The 25,237-nt window shown below is 37.9% G+C and overlaps 2 protein-coding genes across 4 annotated transcripts in view; one reads left to right on the top strand and one right to left on the bottom strand.

Moving 5' to 3' along the window:
• Positions 1–9,201, top strand: part of prepl (prolyl endopeptidase like) — a 39,548-nt gene extending 30,347 nt beyond the window's left edge. Inside the window, exon 14 of one of the 3 annotated variants that reach the window (XR_009808175.1) lies at positions 7,854–7,918. Coding sequence is in view for 2 of the 3 variants with exons in the window: in XM_061911207.1 (XP_061767191.1) it covers positions 7,854–7,937 (84 nt within the window). In the remaining variant the exon portion in view is untranslated. Of the gene's footprint in view, positions 1–7,853 lie in introns of all 3 variants that reach the window. The other 2 variants (XM_061911207.1, XM_061911208.1) reach the window with 2 other exon arrangements.
• slc3a1 (solute carrier family 3 member 1) lies at positions 4,960–23,948 on the bottom strand. Its single transcript, XM_061911210.1, has 10 exons — positions 23,326–23,948; positions 20,968–21,147; positions 20,754–20,899; positions 20,558–20,683; positions 20,063–20,182; positions 16,329–16,453; positions 16,055–16,256; positions 15,810–15,992; positions 8,566–8,691; positions 4,960–8,488 (listed from the first exon to the last, which is right to left on the bottom strand). Exons 1-10 carry the CDS (start codon positions 23,723–23,725, stop codon positions 8,057–8,059), a joined length of 2,040 nt encoding a protein of 679 aa, XP_061767194.1. The 5' UTR covers positions 23,726–23,948; the 3' UTR covers positions 4,960–8,056.
• Between the last annotated feature and the right edge of the window lie 1,289 nt (positions 23,949–25,237).

Raw genomic sequence — 25,237 nt, 5'->3', positions numbered from 1 at the left:
TACCACTGCCGCAGCACACTAGTGCAGGGGTTCTCAACCTTTTTTCAGTGATGTACCCCCTGTGAATTTTTTTTTAATTCAAGTACCGCCCAATCAGAGCAAAGCATTTTTGGTTGAAAAAAAAGAGATAAAAAAGTAAAATACAGCACTATGTTATCAGTTTCTGATTTATTAAATTGTATAACAGTGCAAAATATTGCTCATTTGTAGTGGTCTTTCTTGAACTATTTGGAAAAAGATATTAAAAATAACTAAAAACTTGTTGAAAAATAAACAAGTGATTCAATTATAAATTAAAGCTGCAAGCAGCGATGGACGGGACCGATTGGGCTGCTGCCCCCGTGACCCAAGCGGTAGAAGATGAATGGATGGATTACTACACAGAGAAAAAGTTGTATACACATGTATTATACATCAGTCCCTTAGATTTGTTATACATTTTTTCATCAACTTTTAAACAGAAGGGTTCAATCTGTGTCCTGTGCTTATTTGAAGCCGAGACAACAAACGTGCTCAAAGGAGATGATGTTTGAAAAAACTGTTTTTACACAACTTTTGTTTTGAAGGGGGAATTGCAAACTTCCTGTTGATTTTCGCTGGGGGTTGTCAGTGTATGAAATATAGGTCTAACTGAGACCAACATAGAAGTTTTTGTTACATATGTCTATGACATTCTTACTGTGAGTTAGAGGCAGTTTTGTCTGTGTTTTCTTCCTAGGGTGCGCTAGAGCGCAATTTTGAGGGGTTTGGTTTTTAGATTAGATCGCAATTTTCGCCAGTCCTGATGTTTGTATCAAATTTGGTGAGTTTTAAAGCATGTTAAGGGGGTCAAATTACAGGTCAAAGAGGCGGCGTATAATAATAATAAAGAATAATAATAAAACGCTAAAAATTCTATAGGGTCCTCTGTCTCAAAGGGACAGCCGTCCCTAATAAAGATTTCTACACATAGAAGTAATCATCAACCTAAAGTGCCCCCTTTGGGGATTGTAATAGAGAACCATCTGGATTCATGAACTTAATTCTAAACATTTCTTCACAAAAAAACATTTATGTCCACAAAAAATCTAGCCGTCAACACTGAATATTGCATATTTGCATTTCTTTTCACAGTTTATGAACTTACATTCATATTTTTTTGAAGTATTAGTCAATAAATATATTTATAAAATATTTTTGAATTGTTGTTAGTTTTAGAATATTAAAAAAAAAATCTCACGTACCCCTTGGCATACCTTCAAGTACCCCCAGGGGTACGCGTACCCCCATTTGAGAACCACTGCACTAGTGCACCGTGAGATATTGTCTGGTGTGCCGTGGGAGATTATGTAATTTCACCTAATTGGGTTAAAATTATTTTTTGCAAACCAGTAATTATAATTCGCAAATGTGCCGTTGTGGAGTGTCTGTGCTGTCGAGAGCTCAGCAGAGTAACAATGTGATACTCTTCCATATCAGTAGGTGGCAGCAGGTAGATAATTGCTTTGTAGACGCCGGGAACGAAGACGATGGTTTGCAGGTAAAAAGTTATCTAATGCTTAAACCAAAAATAAACAAAATGCAAGTGCCGCTAAGAAAAGGCATTGAAGTTCAGGGAAGGCTATGCAAAACGAAGCTAAAACTGAACCGGCTGCAAAGTAAACAAAAACAGAATGCTGGACGACAGCAAAGACTTACAGCGGGTGGAGCAGATGGCGTCCACAAAGTACATCCGTACATGCCATGACAAACACCAAAATAGGACCGCAAGACAAGAACTAAAACACTACACACAGGAAAAACTCAAAAAAAGTCACGGCATGATGTATCAGGTGGTGACAGTACACCTACTTTAGAGACAAGCTATGATGATGCATGCTTTGTTATGGTTTGTATTCATATTCAACAATTGCGAGAACGACTTAACTGTCAATATCGGCTGCTGAGTTCCATCTTTTAATGTTTTCTACTGGTGGTGTGCCCCGGGATTTTTTCAATGAAAAAAAATGTGCCTTGGCTCAGAAAAGGTTGAAAAACACTGCTGTAATGCACCCATACTGAGCAATACCAAGTTTTAAGATTATTATTACAAGTGCTAATGTTGAGGAACTACTTTTAGCGGTGCAGTGATCACAGAGCGCTAACTAGCTTGTGCTGCTATATTGACATACTGTGCTGCTACATTCATCACTTTTGAAGTGGTGAAAGTTAATTCTAGGTTATAAATTGTGCCTCTCACCTGGATAAAAGGTTAAATCAATGTTTGTGTAGCACCTTACAACATCTACAGAACAAATAATTTAAATTTTGGGGTCCCACATCTGCGGTCCTCTCTAAGGTTTCTCATTGTCCCATTGGGTTGAGTTTTTCCTTGCCCTGATATGGGATCTGAACCGAGGATGTCTTTGTGGCTTGTGCAGCCCTTTGAGACCCTCGTGATTTAGGGCTATATAAATAAACATTAATTGATTGATTTGAGAGCAAGTAAAACCACACACATTAAAAACAGTAAAAAATAAATACTTATAGCAATTGTTACTTAAAAAACAATTCAATAAATGGTGTTTTTAGTTGAGATTTACAAGCTTCTAGCTCCTTGATGGCTCGCAACTCAGGTGGGAGGGAGTTCCATAACTTGGGTGTCGATGGGTAAAAACACATTCAACTTATACCTGACACAAAAGAACACTCTTTGCACCTCCTTTTTTTTTTTACCCGTTGTAAGGTTTATGATTAATTCCTCATCTAAAGGAGAATATATAAACAACTTATCAGTCGACATCCAAGTGAGAGCAGACATTGTACAGTAAGCAACTGTTTTATTATGTTCATAGATTGTAGTTCTTGTTTAGCACTGAGCAATGCTGCTAGATGAAGCTTAGTGTTTTACTAAAGATGGCTCTGTAGCGTACATCTTATAAAATTTTTAGCTCATCCTCCTTAAGTTCAGACTCAAAAATATGAGTTTCTGGATCATCATTTGTCCAAAAGTAGTCATTGTTGTCCCTTATGAAGTCTGCATGATTAGTAGTGTTGTCATGCATCTGTGAAATGAATATGCCAATGTATGCTTAAAATTTGCAAAATATGTATATATTACATATTATGAATATTACTACTTTGTATGTATACTTGCAGAGGGTATAGAAAACATTGATGGAGGTTTTTAAGATCACTTTAGGGCGGAATAAAGCGATTTCCATTGACTCCATTGTTAGCTGACTTTTACTAATGTTTATTTAAGATTTAGAATGATTGAAAAAATAAAAACGTATGTGATCTTGTCCTACGTAAGGATTGTGAATGATAGGCAACATTTCCCCAAAAAAGTTCTCCTTTAAATACACTAGTAGATAAAAACCCAGCGACGGTACTTTTGCATCAGTGCATTTCTTCTAGTCTTGAGGTACTGATTGGAGAACTTGTAAAAAAAATAACTTAAGTTGTCACTTGTATGCATCAGATTGTTATATTGCTATATCTCATAAAAGTAAACCATCACATTTTAGCAAACATGTTATATATTGTCAAGAGACAATACTGTTGAAAAAGAATCAGTGCACAGCTTGTAGAGTGAACAATATTTTTTTTCAGATTAATCGCATTATTCATTTTTAATCTTAATGAACGCTGGTTTTTTTGAGTCAAGAAAGAACGTAATGTATATGTTTGTCAAACATCATGTTCATGTTATGAAAAAACATGTTTTTAAAGGAGTTTTTTTTTTTCAAATAATGGGGTTGGTGTGTGAGCCTGGGAACCACACTTTATCAGTATCATGCTTTACACCTCGCTCCGAAAAGCTGTTCTCTACAAAACATGCTCATTGTAGCCAGTAATCCTGACATCCTCATTTTTAATTGGAACAAATGAGCATAAATGTATTTTTGTTATGTAGGTTAAAGGGCTGATCAATTTGAATTATTTGAGGGTTTTTTTTTATTTTTCAGTATTAAAAATGTTCAAGTCAGTCAAAAGTATTTGTAGTTTAAGTAGGGATTGAATATATTATTTTTAATTTCAGGCAAATTGATGTGCTTTAGATATTTTCTGGTAAGACTAAACATAATGTGAATTATTCATTAGTGTAAGTTGATTAACTTACATTTTTTTCTATTTTCATTAATGTTCAGAGGTGTACTTGTAACAATTCTGCACTGCCGATGTGTTGATCAATAATGATGGATTATATTGCATTATTGCCTTCATTTTGTCTGCGATGAGGTGGCGACTTGTCCAGGGTGTACTCTGCCTTCCGCCCGATTGTAGCTGATATAGGCACCAGCGCCTCCCGCGACCCCAAAGGGAATAAGTGGTAGAAAATTGATGGATGTGCCTTAATTTTGTGAAGTAGATTCCACTGAAAATGTGTCAACACATAATAATTGTCTAAATAGCTGGCAACACAAGTGAGTAGCAAAATAATTGTCTCTTGCTCAATACCAAGCACGGCGCATGAGTGCTGCCAAAACTGGAGAGCTGAGGTTCGTTGAGGGGAAACACATCCGACATGGACTGGCTCTAAAAGCAAGTAAGGAAGGTGGAGTGTCATGATAGAGGATTCCACTAACAGCTCTGATCATGTCCACATCCAAGAGGATTAAGGCAGTGCTAGTCAACAATGATGTTAACAGTAGGGTTGTATATCGGATCGGCCGCCGATATTTGCCCAAAAATACGTATCGGCAAGGCATGTGAAAATGCCGAACCAGATCCAGTTTTTAAAAAAAACTCCATTCCGTGTTTTCCAAAGCACCGATTCAAATAATACATTCCACTCTTCTGCTGCTCCCTAAACTCCGTTCCGTATTTTCCAGCACACCTTCAAAAATTCCAAAGGTCTGCGTTCTAACCGTTCAGACGGCCGTGTGAATTAAAAGTTACGGTAAAAATGTCAGCTGTGTGGGATTATTTTACCCATCAAAACGAAAAAGATGAAGAGGTGGAGTGCAAAACATGCCACAATAAAGTCAAGCGTGGTGGTAAAGTTGTAAGACATTTTAATGACTCTTGCGAGTGAGAGGGTTCTTAGCACTCATCATAGATGAACACAGGAGCAGACTGACACCTGGGCATATTGAATTGCTTGTCTTTGTTAGAAAGAATCTCCCCATCATGCTTGGACTTCAATTGTTTACCCCCCCTGACTGGGGCGAACAATTGAAGGGAGTGTGTAGATATATATTTTTTTAAGTTTACACTTGTTCAAGATCAATTATTGATGCTGAGTTATAAACATTTTATCCCACTCAGGTTGTGTGTTTTGCTTTTTTTAAATAATGTTTACAGCATTATTTGCACTTTATACTGTTTACTTTTTTTACTGTTTAATGATGCCATTTCTGTTTGTCATGTATAATTTTTGATATTTTGTGTTTATCCTTGAATACCAACTATTGTGTATTATTCAAACTCACCTAATTCAGCTGGCTAGTTGTTATCAAAAGTACTAAAAATCATTTTCAGCATGAATCTGACAACTAAGTAGGCTAAATAACTTTAAACTTTAATACATGCTCGGATAGGCCAGTATCGGTTTCGGATCGGAAGTGCAAAAACAATATCGATATCGGATCGGAAGTGCAAAAACCTGGATCGGGACATCCCTAGTTAACAGCAACCACACTATTAGGACATTTATTTATATGATGTCTGTGTTTTGACCCATTTTTCAGTAGATCGTAAATCTATACGGTTATACAACCTGTACACAGACTACTTTAAAGTGTACTTTCAATTGTATTAATCAAATCAAAATGTTATATAGAACTTGTTCATATACAGGCAAGTTTTAATCCAAGGTGCTTTACACCGGTCTATAAGGCACGGACAATAACAACGTGATAAAAACATATTTTTGTCATAATTGTTAGTCAGAACTCACAACCAGATTTGTTGTAGATTGTATTGGTTGACAACTATAGTGTCAAAGTCAAGGCCCGCGGGCCAGATCCGGCCTGCAAATTAATTATCTATGGCCACTGAGATGATATTTGATTAGTATTAGAACCGGCCCGCAGGCCACAGCCGCCTGCTGCTGTTTTGCATGCACCAATACTCCATCAGTGTTGGCGCTAGGAATTTTCAAAATGGGGTCACAGAGATCCCATCAAGTCTTATAATTGGGTTCCCACAGTAAATTTTTGGGGTCCTGCTTTTTTGTAAGCGTTTTGAAAACAAATGATGAATGTATGCATTATCCTGTTAGTCTTAAAAATGGGTTCCCACAGTAAATTTTTGGGGTCCCACTTTTTTGTAACCGTTTTGAAAACAAATGATAAAATGTATGCATTATCCTTTTTTTGTAACCGTTTTGAAAACAAATGATAAAATGTATGCATTATCCTGTTATATCTCACATTCTATATTGTGTTTTGGAAAAAGGTTGTCCTAAATGTTACTTAATTCATTAAGAAAAATAATACAAAAGAAAATACATTTTCATGCATATGTACAAACATTCATTCACTTTCTTCTTTCCTTCATGGTTCTAAACTTTACTGCTGCCGGTATTTTAAAAAATATTTATATGGTAATATTTTCAGAATGTGTTTGTTCTATTTTTGGCCAAAGTAAGGCAAAGAAAACAATCTGAAGTTGTTTTTATTATTTTGTTTTAATGCCATAATTTTAATAGTCTGGCACACATTTTCCTCCATGCGGCCCCTGAGCTAAAATGAGTTTGACACTCCTGGTTTAAAGCAGAGCTGTCCAAAGCTTATTTTTTAACGACTTTGTAAAAATATTATTACAAACCCCGTTTACATATGAGTTGGGAAATTGTGTTAGATGTAAATATAAACTGAATACAATGATTTGAAAATCATTGTATCATTTTAACATTTTTTTTTTGCAAATAATCATTAACTTTAGAATTTGATGCCAGCAACACGTGCCAAAGAAGTTGGGAAAGGGGGCAATAAATACTGATAAAGTTGAGGAATGCTCATTAAACACTTATTTGGAACATCCCACAGGTGTGCAGGCTAATTGGGAACAGGTGGGTGCCATGATTGGGTATAAAAACAGCTTCCCAAAAAATGGCTCAGTCTTTCACAAGAAAGGATGGGGCGAGGTACACCCCTTTGTCCACAACTGCGTGAGCAAATAGTCAAACAGTTTAAGAACAACGTTTCTCAAAGTGCAATTGCAAGAAATTTAGGTATTTCAACATCTATGGTCCATAATATCATCAAAAGGTTCAGAGAATCTGGAGAAATCACTCCACTTAAGCGGCATGGCAGGAAACCAACATTGAATGACCGTGACCTTCGGTCCCTGTATCAAAAACCGACATCAATCTCTAAAGGATATCACCACATGGGCTCAGAAACATTTCATAAAACCACTGTCACTAAATACAGTTTGTCGCTACATCTGTAAGTGCAAGTTAAAGCTCTACTATGCAAAGCGAAAGCCATTTATCAACAACATCCAGAAACGCCGCCGGCTTCTCTGGGCCCGAGATCATCTAAGATGGACTGATGCAAAGTGGAAAAGTGTTCTGTGGTCTGACATGTTTGACACTAATAACACAAAACTACCTTGCTGTCTGCTTTTTTTTAATTTTTTTTTTTTTTTTACTGTCACCTAAAGGGTATTTGTTGGTTCTGTGTCACAAAGAGACGCTGATGCTTTGTCTCGATTAAAAATAATGGGACCTAAAATAGAACCTTGGGGAACCCCAGACCTTGTTTCATGGACTCCTAAGGAGCATGTGTCCATACTCACATAAAAACAATGTTTTTGAGACAAGAGCGGAAGCAGTAAAATACGACCTGGTACTATTAGTATTGTCCCTTGACAAGATGGAACAAAATGTGAGTGCTGTACTCACTTCTCTCAGGTCTAAATTTATGTTCTCCTCTACGCAGGAAGCCTTCACGCTAGCGTTTCTCTACAAGGAGCTGGGCCTGGATCCTCCTCCCCCATCTTCACGACGCAGGAGGACCAGATAAAACTGTGGATGTGAAGAACTGGAAAGTTTGCACTTTAGTGAAAGATGGAAGAAGGGAAGTCATTGCAGTGATGCTTTCTTATTGAGTCAGACATGAAACAATAACATTAGAAGATGGTGTTAGCAGGTATAGAGAATGTCCATGACACTTAAATAACAGGCCTTCTCAGACACGTAACACTGGTCGGGATGGTTGGTGTTAAACCGAGCGTGGGCCGAGAACCGCATCAGCAAACCCTCTCCAGCCTGGGTCCGGATCTGAGATTTGTGCACCGCTTTGTGGTCGTTGGCCACCTCGGTGCTAATCAAAACCTCCAGCTGCTCGGGCAGCTCGCCGACAGCGGAGAGATCCGTGACGGCCGACTCCCTGCCGAAATTGAGCACCAGGAGGAAGGCAAGGTCCAGCCCGTCCAGTTCTCGGATGTAGGAGAAGACGTGGTGGTCCGCGTGGACGTAGCAGAACCAGCCTCGTTGAAGAGCCATCTCCGACTGACGCAGCGTGTTGAGGAGTCGGTACCGGAACAGGAGCGAGCCCTCGTCTTGCTTCTGGTCCTGAGTGAGGACACATGGAAACACTCAACGCACCGTTAGGAATGAAGAAATAAGAAAGTGATGTGTTGTATGTATACCTCCACATTGACGTTGCTGTAGTCGGGGTGCACGGGCAACCAGGTGGTGTTGGTTCTGTTGGTGAAGCCTGCGTTGGATGCAGAACTCCACTGCATGGGAGAACGCTGAGGGTCTCTACTGGCGCTCTGCAGCAAACACACAATCCAACAAATTGTAATCCAGTTCAGAAATGCAAGTGACACTCCCTGTACCACTCAGGTTTAAAATATTTTATTTTTGTTAGCGATTAGGCATGCTAGCCACCAGCTAGCAATTAGCGCACCGGTGCTATGCTCTACCTCAGGGGTCACCAACCTTTTTGAAACCAAGAGCTACTTCTTGGGTACTGATTAATGTGAAGGGCACATTACCAGTTTGATACACAAATAAATTGCCAGAAATAGCCAATTTGCTCAATTTACCTTTAATAAATAAATCTATATATACATTTTTTAAAATGAGTATTTCTGTCTGTCATTCCGTAGTACATTTTTTTTTCCTTTTATGGAAGGTTTTTTGTAGAGAATAAATTATGAAAAACACACTTAATTGAACGGTTTAAAAGAGGAGAAAACACGAGAAAAAAATGAAAATTAAATTTTGAAACATAGTTTATCTTCAATTTCGACTCTAAAATTCAAACGAAAAATATGGAGAGAAAAACTAGCTAATTCGAATCTTTTTGAAAAAAATAAAGCAAAGAATTTATAGAACATCATTAGTTATTTTTCCTGATTAAGATTAATTTTAGAATTTTGATTACATGTTTTAAATAGGTTAAAATCCAATCTGCACTTTGTTAGAATATATAACAAATTGGACCAAGTTATATTTCTAACAAAGACAAATCATTATTTCTTCTAGATTTTCCAGCCCAAAATTTTAAAAGAAATTTAAAAGACTTCGAAATAAGATTTAAAATTGATTCCACGGATTTTCTAGATTTGCCAGAATCATTTTTTCGAATTTGAATCATAAGTTTGAAGAAATATTTCACAAATATTCTTCGTCGAAAAAACAGAAGCTAAAATGAAGAATTAAATTAAAATGTATTTCTTATTCTTTACAATAAAAAAAAAAATACTTGAACATTGATTTAAATTGACAGGAAAGAAGAGGAAGGAATTTAAAAGGTAAAAAGGTATATGTGTTTGAAAATGCAAAAATCATTTTTAGGGTTGTATTTTTTCTCTAAAATTGTCTTTCTGAAAGTTATAAGAAGCAAAGTAAAAAAAATAAATGAATTTATTCAAACAAGTGAAGACCAAGTCTTTAAAATATTTTCTTGGATTTTCAAATTCTATTTGAGTTTTGTCTCTGTTAGAATTAAAAATGTCAAGCAAAGCGAGACCAGCTTGCTAGAAATAAATACAATTTAGAAAATAGAGGTAGTTCACTGGTAAGTGCTGCTATTTGAGCTATTTTTAGAACAGGCCAGCGGGCCACTCATCTGGTCCTTGCGGGCTACCTGGTGCCCGCGGTCACCACCTTGGTGACCCCTGCTCTAACCTGTATAATGTGAAAATCTTAGTTTTGCACAATAACAAGGAGCTTGCAGGACCAGTTTAAATAAAAATTCAATTATATACAAGATATTTAAGTAGGGGGTCCTTGACCTGGAACATGTTGAAGACCCTTGATTGACAAAGATGTGAAGTGAATTATATTTATATAGCGCTTTTCTCTAATGACTCACAGCAGTGGTTCTCAACCTTTCTTCAGTGATGTACCCCCTGGGAACATTTTTTAAATTCAAGTACCCCCTAATCAGAGCAAAGCTTTTTTGGTTGAAAAAAAAGAGATGAAGTAAAATACAACACTATGTCATCAGTTTCTGATTCATTAAAGGGTATAACAGTGCAAAATATCGCTCATTTGTAGTGGTCTTTCTTGAACTATTTGGAAAAAAAGATATAAAAATAACTAAAAACCTGTTGAAAAATTGACAAGTGATTCAATTATAAGTAAAGATTTCTACACAAAGAAGTAATCATCAACTTAAAGTGCCCTCTTTGGGGATTGTAATAGAGATCCATTTGGATTCATCAACTTAATTCTAAACGATTCTCCATAAAAAAATTAATCTTTAACAATATTTGTGGAACATGTCCACAAAAAAATCTAGCTGTCAACACATTTCTTTTCACAGCTTATGAACTTAAATTCATATTTTGTTGATTATTCAATACATATATTTATAAAGGATTTTTGAATTTTTGCTTTTTTTATAATATCTCACATACCCCTTGGCATACCTTCAAGTACCCCCTAGGGGTACGCGTAACCCCGATTTGAGAACCACTGATTTAAAGCGCTGTACATAGTGAAACCCAATATCTAAGTTACGTTTAAACCAGTGTGGGTAAAGTGTCTTGCCTAAGGACACAACGGCGGTGACTGGGATGGCAGAAGCGAGAATCGAACCCGGAACTCTCAAGTTCAATCAATCAATCAATCAATGTTTACTTATATAGCCCTAAATCACTAGTGTCTCAAAGGGCTGCACAAACCACCACGACATCCTCGGTAGGAAAACTCACACCCAGTGGGACATCGGTGACAATAATGACCCAGTGGGACGTCGGTGACAATGATGACTATGAGAACCATAGACAGGAGGAAAGCAATGGATGTCGAGCGGGTCTAACATGATACTGTGAGAGTTCAATCCACAATGGATCCAACACAGTCGCGAGAGTCCAGTCCAAAACGGATCCAACACAGCAGCGAGAGTCCCGTTCACAGCGGAGCCAGCAGGAAACCATCCCAAGCGGAGGCGGATCAGCATCGCAGAGATGTCCCCAGCCGATACACAGGCAAGCAGTACATGGCCACCGGATCGGACCGGACCCCCTCCACAAGGGAGAGTGGGACATAGAAGAAAAAGAAAAGAAACGGCAGATCAACTGGTCTAAAAAGGGAGTCTATTTAAAGGCTAGAGTATACAAATGAGTTTTAAGGTGAGACTTAAATGCTTCTACTGAGGTGGCATCTCGAACTGTTACCGGGAGGGCATTCCAGAGTACTGGAGCCCGAACGGAAAACGCTCTATAGCCCACAGACTTTTTTTGGGCTTTGGGAATCACTAACAAGCCGGAGTCCTTTGAACGCAGATTTCTTGCCGGGACATATGGTACAATACAATCGGCAAGATAGCATGGAGCTAGACCGTGTAGTATTTTATACGTAAGTAGTAAAACCTTAAAGTCACATCTTAAGTGCACAGGAAGCCAGTGCAGGTGAGCCAGTACAGGCGTAATGTGATCAAACTTTCTTGTTCTTGTCAAAAGTCTAGCAGCCGCATTTTGTACCAACTGTAATCTTTTAATGCTAGACATGGGGAGACCCGAAAATAATACGTTACAGTAGTCGAGGCGAGACGTAACAAACGCATGGATAATGATCTCAGCGTCTTTAGTGAACAGAATGGAGCGAATTTTTGCGATATTACGGAGATGAAAGAAGGCCGTTTTTTTTTACTTAAAAAAGTTAATAGTTTTAAATAAATAAATAGTTTTAAAAAGTTGCTGGTACGGCCACTCTACCAACCGAGCTATACAGCCCCGAGATAATCAAGCTGACATTTAATCAGCAATGTAACAATGTGTTCATTATTATAGTGCTAGTATTTTGTAGCGGAATGAGATAACTGTAATATTAGCACAAACAGTTTTAACCTCATGGGTTTTTCCTAGCGGTGAGAGGATCCCATGTACCAGTACTACTGACATGATCATTTGAGTTTTTATTGAATGGTTATATATATAAATTAAATTAAAAAATGAAATGTTTTGTTCAGACTTATATGAATTGTAATCATTTACAGAAACATACAAAAAAGTCCAAATGTAAAATACACAAAATTAAGCTTTACTGTATTATTTTGGTGTCCATTATATTCTAATTCCATGGTTCTCGCCCGGAAATGGCTGGAGTGCCAACTCCGGGTTGGGGAGGAGATATTGCCCCAAGTGGAGGAGTTCAAGTACCTAGGAGTCTTGTTCACGAGTGAGGGAAGAGTGGATCGATAGATCGACAGGCGGATCGGTGCGGCGTCTTCAGTAATACGGACACTGTATCGATCCGTTGTGGTGAAGAAGGTGTTGAGCCGGAAGGCAAAGCTCTCAATTTACCAGTCGATCTACGTTCCCATCCTCACCTATGGTCATGAGCTTTGGGTTATGACCGAAAAGACAAGATCACATGTACAAGCGGCCGAAATGAGCTTCTTCCACGAAGTGACATGGCTCTCCCTTAGAGATAGGGTGAGAAGCTCTGTCATCCAGGAGGAACTCAAAGTAAAGCCGCCGCTCCTCCACATCGAGAGGAGCCGGATGAGGTGGTTCGGGCACCTCGGGATCCCCCAAGAGGAGCTACACGAAGTAGCTGGGGAGAGGGAAGGCTGTGCTTCCCTGCTTAGGCTGCTGCCCCCGCGACCCGACCTCGGATAAGCGGAAGTAGATGGATGGATGTATTATAATTGGATTTTGAACAGCTCTCTCTACCAGATGCCATGGGATTGTGCTGGTGTACCTAATAAAATGTCTGGCGAATGCACTCATTTTTTTTGTCTGCTTAGCTTGATATCAGCAAATGTAATGTACAGTATTTACATATTTCTAATTTGTATCATTACCAAATAGTGATGTATTTACACAAATCAAACGTATGTTCCTCGCAAATTGGGAAAAATGTAGCTGCATTGGATCTATAATGTTACAAAGTTGTAATATATCCACATAGATCAAACATGTATTATTACCAAATTGCAATGTAAACACATGGATCAAATCTGTATTTTTACCCAATTGTTATATATTTGCTTGATTAAATCTGTATTTTTACATTTACAAAATTGTAATGTAGTTACATAAATCAAATCTGTATTATCAAATTGTAATATATTTACATACATTATATCTGTATCATTACCAAATTGTAATATATTTACATAATCAATTCATAGCACTATGAAATTGTAATATATCTATATTAAATCAATCTGTATTAAATACCAAATTGTAATGTATTTACACAATAATATCTGTATTACTGTATTTTTCGGACTATAAACCTGTACTTTTTTCCTAAACTTTGGACCCTGCAGTCAATAAAACGGTGTGGCTAATTTATGGATTTGTCTTCGCTAACAGCCATAGTGTTTTGTATTCAACAAATAGTTTTCATATACCAAAAGAAACACTGAAAAAGTGTGTTACTGCTACGGCGCCATCCTTTGGACGAATTCGCTCACTGCAGATGCTGCGTGTTGAGAATGTACCTCCTGTTTCGTGCCTTGAACTGAAACTATAAGTCCTTTTTTGTCTACTGTTCTGCTCGAAACAATTCTTCATTAAAAACGCCAAGCAATGTTTGTAAGTTTTACAATATAACTAAAACAATTCATACTTACTAAAGCGTGGAGTGTTGTCTTGCACATTTGTACGTGCATTTTTTTAGTGATGTTAGCATTAGCAAATATGCTAACATGTTTACAAGTGTCAGTGCTAGTATTATTAACTTGCAGTAACATTCTTTTTGTATTGTTTAAGTTTCATAAATTCACCAAGATGTCACCAACACTGAGTCAGTCTATTTAGCTGATGGGAGAGCGAGCTTCCGCAGTGTCCATGACGATGACTTCTGAATTTTTATACACTGACTTTTTATAGCATGAATTTTGAACTCTGATTTTTTTAAGCACTGAATTTATAACTATTGAATTTTTATACCATTCATTTTTACACACTAAATTTGTATACGCGGAATTTTTAAACACTGCATTTATAAATACTGACTTTTTATACACTGACTTTTTACACACTACATTAAATACTGACTTTTTACACCATACATTAAATACTGAATTTTTAAACATTGACTTTTCAAACACTGAATTTTTCATGCACTAAATTTTTAAACATTGGAATTGTATACACAAAATTTTTATACACTGAATTTATAAACACTGAATTTTCATACTATGCATTTTTTCACACTGAATTCATAAACACTAAATTTTAATACATTTTTTTTTTAAATAATGAATTTAAATTTATATACCATTACTTTTTACACAATCATTTTTTGAACGCTGCATTTATAAACACCAAATTTCTATACCATTAATTTTTACACACTACATTTTTATACACTGAATTAATAAACATTACCTTTTTATACACTGACTTTTTATACACTAAAATTTTAAACATTGAAATTGTATACACAACATTTTTATACACTGAATTTTTAAACACCGAATTTTTGTACCATGCATTTTTACACACTAAACCTTTACACCATAAACTTTTATACACTGAATTTTTACACACTGAATTTATAAACACTGAATTGGCTTCACGGTGGCAGAGGGGTTAGTGCGTCTGCCTCACAATACGAAGGTCCTGCAGTCCTGGGTTCAAATCCAGGCTCGGGATCTTTCTGTGTGGAGTTTGCATGTTCTCCCCGTGAATGCGTGGGTTCCCTCCAGGTACTCCGGCTTCCTCCCACTTCCAAAGACATGCACCTGGGGATAGGTTGATTGCCAACACTAAAATTGGCCCTACTGTGTGAATGTGAGTGTGAATGTTGTCAGTCTATCTGTGTTGGCCCTGCGATGAGGTGGCGACTTGTCCAGGGTGTACCCCGCCTTCCGCCCGATTGTAGCTGAGATAGGCGCCAGCACCCCCCGCGACCCCGAAAGGGAATAAGCGGTAGAAAATGGATGGATGGATGGATGAATTTTTACCATTTAATTTATAAACACTACATTTTTAACAACATTTTTATACCATTAATTTCTACAAGCTAAATTTTATACACTACATTTTTAAACATTGCATTTTTAAACACTGAATTTTTATACCATGAATACAGAATTGTATACACTGATTTTTTATACCGTACATTTTACACATGGAATTTTTAAACACTGAATTTTTACACATTAAACTTTTATACCATAATTTTTTACACACTAAATTCATAAACACTTTTTTTTTTAAACACAGGATTTTTACCATGAATTTATAAAGGCTGAATTTTAAAACACAGAATTTTTAAAGACACACGTTTTGCTGACACATTTGTATTCATTGAAACTGTCAGCCTAATTTGATGTGAAAAAATAAATTTACAAAATTTAAATGCAAAAAATTAAGGTACATAAGTTCAGTGTCAAAAAGGCTTTCGTAATAAAGACACAAATTAACCTCCATAATTAATGTATGTATATTACAATTGAATAAATCTGTATAATTACCGCATTGTATCTGCCTGCAGGGTCTTGAATCTGACTCTGGGTCACGTTGATGTTCTCCATGCCGATCTCCTCGCCATAGTAGGTGGTCGGCGTGCCAGGAAGTGTCAGCAGGAGCATGTTGATGACGCCAACATAGCGCTGACCCGCGGTGGAGGCGATGCGAGGCTTGTCGTGGTTCCCTACCTGATCACAGGGAGGAGGATGAAGGACCGTGTTGTCGATGTGAAGTGAGTGCAGGGACTGACCAGCCAGTTGGGCCACTGTCCTTCGGGCATGTTTCCCATCCAGAGGTGGACCAGATGTTTGAGCCTCACGCCGCTGCTGTTGCCAGGCAGGTCCATGAGGTAGAAGTTGAAGGGAAAGTCGCTCTCTTTCACCTGCGGTGTCCCGTAGTACATCATGGTTTTGTCCACCTCCTGGTCATCGTAGGACTCGGTCACCATCAGCCTGGAGCAAAGACCACAACAACTTCATTCACCGTCCTGAAGAAGAAAAAAAAATCATGAACTTTTCAAGTACCGGTATCTGCCAGGCTCTCGGCTGTAGACATCCATGTGAGCCCTCCACTCCCTCAGCAGGTCATGCAGGCCCAGCTGAGTGGTGGTGTAGTCATGGTGGAGCTCCCACTCGGAGGTCACCAACTCCTAGAGCAGACGTAACGCAAAGTAAGAGGAAACCAAGAGTGCCTGTCTGGTGTGCTGACTGAAACATTAGGCACACCTACACAGTCACATTACAAGAACTTTGCCTTTATTTTTTTATAACAATGCTAAACTTTGATTGATTTTTGAATGAATCACGATTCTTCTTTGTAAAGCAAAATAAAAAAAATAAAAAAAAAATATATATATATATATATGTATATACATACGGTAGTTATTTATTTGTATACACACACAATATGGTGTATATATATATATATACACACAATGTAGTGTGTATATATATATACAGACACACCATATATATATGATTTCACACCCTTTTAAAAAAAAAAAAAGTGTATTGACTCACATGGAGTTACCGCTACTACCTCTGATTGGCTGCAGAGTGAGGTAAATGCACGTTAAAGTGAAGCATGAATTGTGTCTCACGGAGTAGTCAATTACAGCTTGTCCATGAGTATGAGTGACATCCTGCGGTGTAATACTGTTGCAGTGTGGCGAGGTAACACTGAAAATATGCCTCTTATCTCTCCGGATGTGACAAATAACTCCTGTCTTTCCGTGAAAATCTGTATACACTTATTTCAGGCAGAAAAAAACAGCAATCCTTGAATAACAGCACAGGAGCGTGAGCGTGAACTCTCCCACGCGTTTGCTATAAAAGAAGGAGCTCCGTCCCACACGACTGTTCACTCGTTAAAATTTGGACTCTGACACGGTACATTATGCAAGTCGACAAAATCAAATACAAATCATACTTGTGATTACGCAATAAAATAGCTGCACTACTCTTTGGTTTTCAGTGGCTTACAAATGCCTTGTTTAACAAAGTTAAATTATAAAATACATTTCTTACACGTACCATTATCACAGGAGGACAAAGGGACAAGGAATAGTTCAACATGCAACACGAAACACCATAGGGGGACACAATAAAGCGAGATTACTTGCTTGAATGTAAACAGGGGTGGGCGGATTGATACAAATAATCAACAGTAACTATACCAAGTTTAGATGATACTACAGTTATTAGATCAATATTTTTCATGATCACAAACATTTTTTTTCCCTTTTTATTTAATATAAACTCAGGAAATAACAGCCACTAGTAGAAATAGTTATTTTGCACTATTGACTTTATTATAAGCGGTAGAAAATGGATGGATGGATGGCTAAATGTGTATGTAATAAAAGGGAATAAGGAAATAATGAACAATACTGCCCTTGTTACTACTTTATCAAAATCCAAATTACTTAAAACTAGTATAAAGTATTAAACAACGGAAGAATAAGTGATTATTACATTTTAACAGAAGTGTAGATAGAATATGTTAAAAGAGAAAGAAAGCAGATATTAACTGTAAATGCACAAGTAGATTAATAGTTTTGATAAAATAATACAACTGTAAATGATGTACTATGTTGCTGCATACATCAGCAGCTAAATTAGAAGAATTAAATTAGAATTGTAACCCATTTAAAAAGAAATGTATCATCCATCCATCCCTTTTCTACCGCCTATTCCCTTTCGGGATCGCAGGGGGCATTTATATGCTAAATAATACATTGTGATATACATCATTATTGTAAAAAGTTGCAATATACCGTGTATTGACATAGATTTTAGGCCTCATCGCCCTTCTGTAAATGTCATTCGTTGTAGTGAATACTACCTATACATGTTGCAATTTTAAATGTGTTCAACGAGTGGATGTCGTAAAATCATTTTGTTCATTAGTAGTGAATACTACCTATACATGTTGCAATTTTAAGTGTGATCAATGAGTGCATGTTGTTAAATCAAATCATATATTTGTAGTGAATACTACCTATACGTGTTGCAATTTTAAATGTGATCAATGGTGCATGTTGTTAAAGTCATATCATTTATTAGTAGTGCAATTTTAAATGTGTTCAATGAGTGCATGTCATAAAATCGTAGCCTTCATTAGTAGTGAACACTATCTATACATGTTGGGATTTTATGTATGTTCAATGAGTGCATGTCATAAAATCCTATCGTTCATTAGTAGTGAATGCTACCTATACGTGTTGCAATTTTTAAATAATCAATGAGTGCATGTCGTGAAATCATAATTTATTAGTAGTGAATTCTCCCTATACATGTTGTAATTTATAATTTATTAGTAGTGAATACTCCCTAAACATGTAATTTTAAATGTGTTCAATGAGTGCATGTCGTTATATCATGTCATAGTCGTGAATACTACCTATACAGGTTGCAATTTTAAATGTGTTCAATGAGTGCATGTCGTTAAATCATATTGTTCATTAGTATTGAGTAATACTTATACATGTTGCAATTTTATGTACAGTGGGGCAAAAAAGTATTTAGTCAGCCACCGATTGTGCAAGTTCTCCCACTTAAAATGATGACAGAGGTCTGTAATTTTCATCATAGGTACACTTCAACTGTGAGACAGAATGTGAAAAAACAATCCAGGAATTCACATTTTAGGAATTTTAAAGAATTTATTTGTGAATTATGGTGGAAAATAAGTATTTGGTCAACTATTCAAAGGTCTCACTGATGGAAGGAGGTTTTCGGCTCAAAATCTCACGATACATGGCCCTATTCATTATCGTGAGATTTTGAGCTAAAACTTCCTTCCATCAGTGAGAGCTTTGAATGGTTGACCAAATATTTATTTTCCACCATAATTTACAAATAAATTATTTAAAATTCCTACAATGTGAATTCCTGGATTTTTTTTAACATTCTGTCTCTCACAGTTGAAGTGTACCTATGATGAAAATTACAGACCTCTGTCATCATTTTAAGTGGGAGAACTTGCACAATCGGTGGCTGACTAAATACTTTTTTGCCCCACTGTATGTTCAATGAGTGCATGTCATAAAATCGTATCGTTCATTAGTAGTCAACAATACCGCTACGTGTTGCAATTTTAAATGTGTTAAATTAATAGGACGTGATGTCATCGCCCCCCCCCGTCCAGGCAATAATTAACAGTCTTGCTTCAGGGTCTGTCCCAAAAAATATTTGAGGCAAGCTGGTGTGAAACTTCTGCTGAAGAAACCAAACTTAGATCCCTCTATTTTATCACATTTTAGACCCATTTCAAAACCTGATTTTATTTCATAGATTATACAAAAAGCTGGGCTTTTTACAATCTTGATATCTTGACGGGCACGCGATTCTTGAGGATTTTTAGTACGTTTTTAAAGCCTTTCATAGCACTGAATCTACTATCCTTACTTTAATCCTGTTTTTAAATATTAACTACTGTGCAGCACTTTGTGATACCTTTGATTGTTTTTTAAATGGGCTATATAAAAAAAAGGGGGATAGGATTAGAGTATTTAAGTCATATTATAGGATGTAGTGTCAAAAATATGGGTGCGCAAATAGCGTGGATCTACTGCATTGTTAAATTCTCTAGCCATGTCATCAATCAAACCGGAATATTCTTATCTGAAAGTGATACAGCTGTACCTAATCATGTGTGCCGCATTTATGCCTTAAATTGCAATAGGTTATAATGCTTTTCTAAAAGAGTCATAAGACTCAGCGGCCATTTCCCTTCACCAAAGTGAGGCAAAACTCACAGGCGGCTCGTGTGGGTCCACCTGGGGTTCATCCCTCAGGTGTGCGGCCTCCAGCAGGCGCTTGACCGCACCCATTCGGAAGCCGTCCACCCCCTTCTCCAGCCAGAAACTCATGATATCCTGAAAAAAAAAGAGCTTACGTTTTACGAAGTCAGTCACAAGAACAACCTGCTGACTTGCACTTTGAGCTGCACATGACAGCAGTTCAAAACACGCCAACGTGAAGTTAATGTGTAATATTGTCAACAGGGTTGTACTGCAATGTGGACGACAAAACAATCACCATTAAATGTGTTTCTGAAGGCCTTAGGATGTATATAGTTAGCGCTTAATGAGGAAACTGATAAACATCTAAATACAAGACTAAAAGGTGTTGAAAATCTGCATGGATGTACTAGAAAATTTTCCTTGCAGGCAAACTTTAGGGCCCGTTTCTTCCAGGCACTGCTCCTGAGTCAGCATGAAGAAGAACATTAAGTGCTGCTGTTATCTTACAAGCATCTCTTGGCGGACATGAAGGTTCCTCAAGTTCAGGTCGGGTTGTTCTTTGAGGAACTGGTGCAGGTAACACTGTCCTCGAACTTCGTCGTATGTCCAGGACGAGTTCCCAAACTCGCTCACCTGAACAGAGAGGGAATCAAAGGGGGAATTAACCTTTAACTTTGTGTCTTGAAGAGGGCGATGAACTCACCCAGTTGTTGGGCTTGGGTCCGGTGGCATTGCAGTCAGCCCAGACGTAGTAGTCCTCATAGTGTGGATCTCTGGCGCGGCTCAGGTTGAACCAGCGGTGTTTGTCGCTGGTGTGATTGGGGATGAAGTCCATAATCAGCTTCAAACCTGGCGGGGGAAAAACAATTTTAAAATAAGATGCCACCATTATTTATTTTTCAAAACTGCACTTTTACCTAATTTCTGCATTTCAGCCAAGAGGTCCTCAAAGTCCCGCATGGTCCCGAAAACAGGGTCGATGGCGCGGTAATCTTCCACGTCGTAGCCAAAGTCTTTCATGGGAGAGCGGTAGAAGGGGGCGATGCACACCGACTTGATGTTCAGGTACTCGAAATGACCCAGCTTCTCCTGAATGCCTGCACCCACACAAACACACACACACAAAAGCCCACACAAATAATGATCATCTACACAACTATTAACGTTAAACATTTATTCTAGGAAAAGTCCCGCAAACAAAGCAGAGAAAGGACATTGAGATACGACAGACAAACAAACAGTAGGACTAAATAAATAAATGGGTTGTACTTGTATAGAGCTTTTCTACCTTCAAGGTACTCAAAGCGCTTTGACACTACTTCCACATTTACCCATTCACACACACTCTCACACACTGACGGGGGGAGCTGCCATGCAAGGCGCTAACCAGCACCCATCAGGAGCAAGGGTGAAGTGTCTTGCTCAAGGACACAAGGGACGTGACGAGGTTGGTAGTAGGTGGAGATTGAACCAGGGACCCTCGGGTTGCGCACGGCCACTCTCCCACTGCGCCACGCAAAAGGGTTCAAAATAGTCCTAATTATAAAAAGATTGTGACTTTAATTTTGAAAACATTTTGTACAGCACAGGTGTCAAACTCCAGGCCCAGGGGCCTGATCTGGCCCGCCACGTTATTTTCTACGACCCGCGGAAGCCTGGAAATAACACGCTTCAATAACATACCTTTTCTTACTAAACGTTTTCGTTCTTTCCATTGTGACAGAAAAAATATACATGCAATTGCCATATGTTTTGAACTTTGATATTAACTAATATCTCATTTTATTTTTTGTAATAACTTAAATATTAAAAGTTAAAGTACCCATGATTGGCACACACATTCGGTTACCACGTGTGCAAACTATAAAATCGCATGTACTATCAGTGGGCATGTTGCATGTGATCTACTAAGACTGTTTTTACAATTGATAAACAAGTGCAAAAATAATGCAGACCACCTATCTAAATTATGATTTTGCTTGTACTAACGGCATTATGTGCCCATTGAAACACTCATTTTCCTCCACATTCATGTTATTATGCTCTCAAACCTGTGGGGTTTTGCAATTTTGAACTAGCAGCACACATCTATAACATGTTACATGTTTTCTGCATTATAACATCGCAATCTAGACACAGAAACTATTCGAAGCACGCTGTGATGACCCACTCTGCTGGGTGGCGGTGTATCATCACAACACTGTAGTGCATTCATGTGTTTGAAATGATCCAAATGCAAGAAAATGCATATTGCAAGATGTTTCTAATATAGGAAATATATTATAGCTAATTATTTTTTAAATGGGGGAAAGTAAAACACACCACTTAAAAAAAAGCTGGGAGACATACAAACGCAATTCAATTCATTTCAATCAGCCCCTTAAGTCATCCAGCGGTTATAAAATTATATCGCTAAATAGTAGAGGTGTCAACATTTTTTTTAATTAATCGCGATTCTTATTTATTTTTATAATGTTAATGTCAATGATCATATATGCTGTACAGATTTAATTTCAAGAGAAGTGTTGGGTACTTCTCTTGTTGCCTTATTTGAATTTGAATGTATTAAATGTTTGGGAATTAAAAAAAAAAAAATTGTAAACAAAACCAGTTTTTTTAAAAGAATATAGAAATGTGTTAGAACTGTTTTATCATTTTATGGAGGGATGTTGTTAAGGAGGGATGTTGTTAATCATACAACTCGCACCCAATGTTATTAAAAAAGAATTAATTGTGAATCAACAATCGTTTTGAATCGAGAATCGTTTCGGATTCTATTCGAAAGAAGTACACATCTGTACCAATATTCAGTACTTTTAAAGGCGTTCATGTGGTAATAAAAGTTCATTTGTTTGATAATAACTAAAAATTGTAACGTTTTGATTGAGAGGTGTTGAAATCAAGTAAAATTGCTAATGCTAATCCAATGCAAATTAGAATCAAGCTAACGCATTTTAAAAAGTGTAACCTTAGTTTTAAGTTATTTCTGTTAGGCATGCTTGCTTTGTTGGTATGAAAAATTGCAAAATTACCCACAGGTAGTTTGCCTGCCAAGTGCTGGACGATGTTAAGTTAAGTGCAACAAAAAAGTACCCTTTTTCTAGGGGATACTGATGGAATTCAGTCAATAAATACTGTACAAAAGTACCAAATTCGGTGTGGCTTTCATTTGCCGTTTTTGTTTGAACAGGGGCACAAATGACAGTGCCCCACTGAGTTCTTCCGCCCAGCAACAATGTGTGATGGTGGTGTAATACATTTTGAACCTTGCTCACCTTTAAGGTCTCCGACGCCGTCTCCGTCCGAGTCTCGGAAGGAGCGTGGGTAGACCTGGTAAACGGGGGACACCTGCCACCAACTAAGGCAACGTGGGGACAGCGCCACCACGGTGATAGTGAGCGCCACCAGTGCCAGTGTGCAAGCTATTGTCAGCCAGAACAGGACCTCTCTCGGGACTCTGTAGCAGGCCTGGGAGGAGTAGAGGAGCAGAACCTCCTTGGGCATGCCGGCGTACGGCTTGATCTGGGTGTACTCCTCCAACGGTTCAAAGCTCTCCTTGAGGGACTCTGACACCACCTTCTCCCCTGGTTCAATCATGGTGCTGCTGTTCTCCATTTGCTCGCTGCCCTCCACATCCTCAAAGGCCGGATTCACGGTGCCCTTTTCCAGCTCCATGTTGCCTTAACTGCAGTTTATGAATGCACCGGAGTGGCTTCTTCTTTCAAGTGTGAAGGGAAGAGGGCAGAAGTCTCTCCCTTTTCTTTATCTGGCCAACGCGCAGGCGCACTATAACCTGTGGAATGCGGGGAGAATGCTTTAGAGATTAATTTTCTCTCTGCACAAACACCACCGGAGAAAGTCACATGAAGATTAAGATCATCTAAATATTGATGCAGTTCTACACCAAAATCACAAAGAACTACTGTATTTCTACAGGCACAATATTGTATTTGTATTGATATAAATATAAGACACCTCATCTTTATATATGTATATACTGTATTTTTTGGACTATAAGGCACACTTAAAATCCTTCCATTTAGTCAAAAATCAACAGTGCACCTTATAACCCGGTGCGCCCAATGTACGGAATAATTCTGGTTGTGCTTACTGACCTCGAAGCAATTTTATTTGGTACATGGTGTAATGATAAGTGTGGCCAGTCGATGGTAGTCACACAGATACGTGTAGACTGCAATATGACGCCAGTAAACATCACCAAAACTTTAAACGTTCCATTGAAAATAAAGAACATTACACTCTGCACTCAAAAGTCTGTCAAAATGTTTCAGTATGACTTTGAAGAGCAACGCTTGATGGATTGTTGGCCCATTACTTAGTCAGAGATACAAGTGTTACTATGGTGTGTGTATAAAGCCTGCAAAATGCTACCTATTTGCAGACATGTTATCTGGTGTTCTGTTTCACAATATTATGCAAAACCAGCTTTTTTTTTACCTTCTGGTACCTGCTGATGTGTATTTGAGATCTGCATGAATCCTGAAAATTTGAGCACCTCCGCCACTGTAGCCCCTGCGGATACCGTAGTCGATAAGCTTCTTCTTTTTCCACTATCTTCTTTTTTTTGTCCTGTCCAGCTTCTCAGGCAAATCATATAGTTTAGTTAGAGAGTTCCGGTTGGACGGTTTTTCACGGGACACATTTCCGGCATTGTTGCCTTAGTGAGCCACGGATGATATGCTCCTGCGTTGTTGATTTTTAAGTAAAGTCTGTCCATCTATTGACACTTCTTCAACTCTTGTCCTTGCACGCTACACCGCTACAAAGATGCCAGGGAGAAGACGCTGTCGAAGGTGAGCCACGTAAATAAGACCGCCCATGAAACGGCGCATCCTGAAACGACTGTAAGAAAGCGACTTGAAGATTATCTGTAAAACATAATCTATGCAACAATTTGATCAAAGAACCACCATCACATGTTATATAGACCACAAGGAAGTGTTTTCAATTTAGAAAAAAAATCATCCTTTAACGCGCCTTATAATCCGGTGCGCCCTATGATCCAGAAAATACGGTATTGTAGCGGTTGCTTGAAGGACATAATTCACCACACCTGTTTACTTGACTTTGTCGTCATTATTCACGGTCATTGTTCTATTGTGCACATAAAGTTTTTCTTGTTTAGCATTCATATACAGTATGCAGTTAAGAGTGAGTAATTCGGTG

Source organism: Nerophis ophidion, linkage group LG09 (genome assembly GCF_033978795.1).
Source record: "Nerophis ophidion isolate RoL-2023_Sa linkage group LG09, RoL_Noph_v1.0, whole genome shotgun sequence".
In the NCBI taxonomy this organism is placed as follows: domain Eukaryota; kingdom Metazoa; phylum Chordata; class Actinopteri; order Syngnathiformes; family Syngnathidae; genus Nerophis; species Nerophis ophidion.
This window is presented reverse-complemented; position numbering and strand designations above follow the sequence as displayed.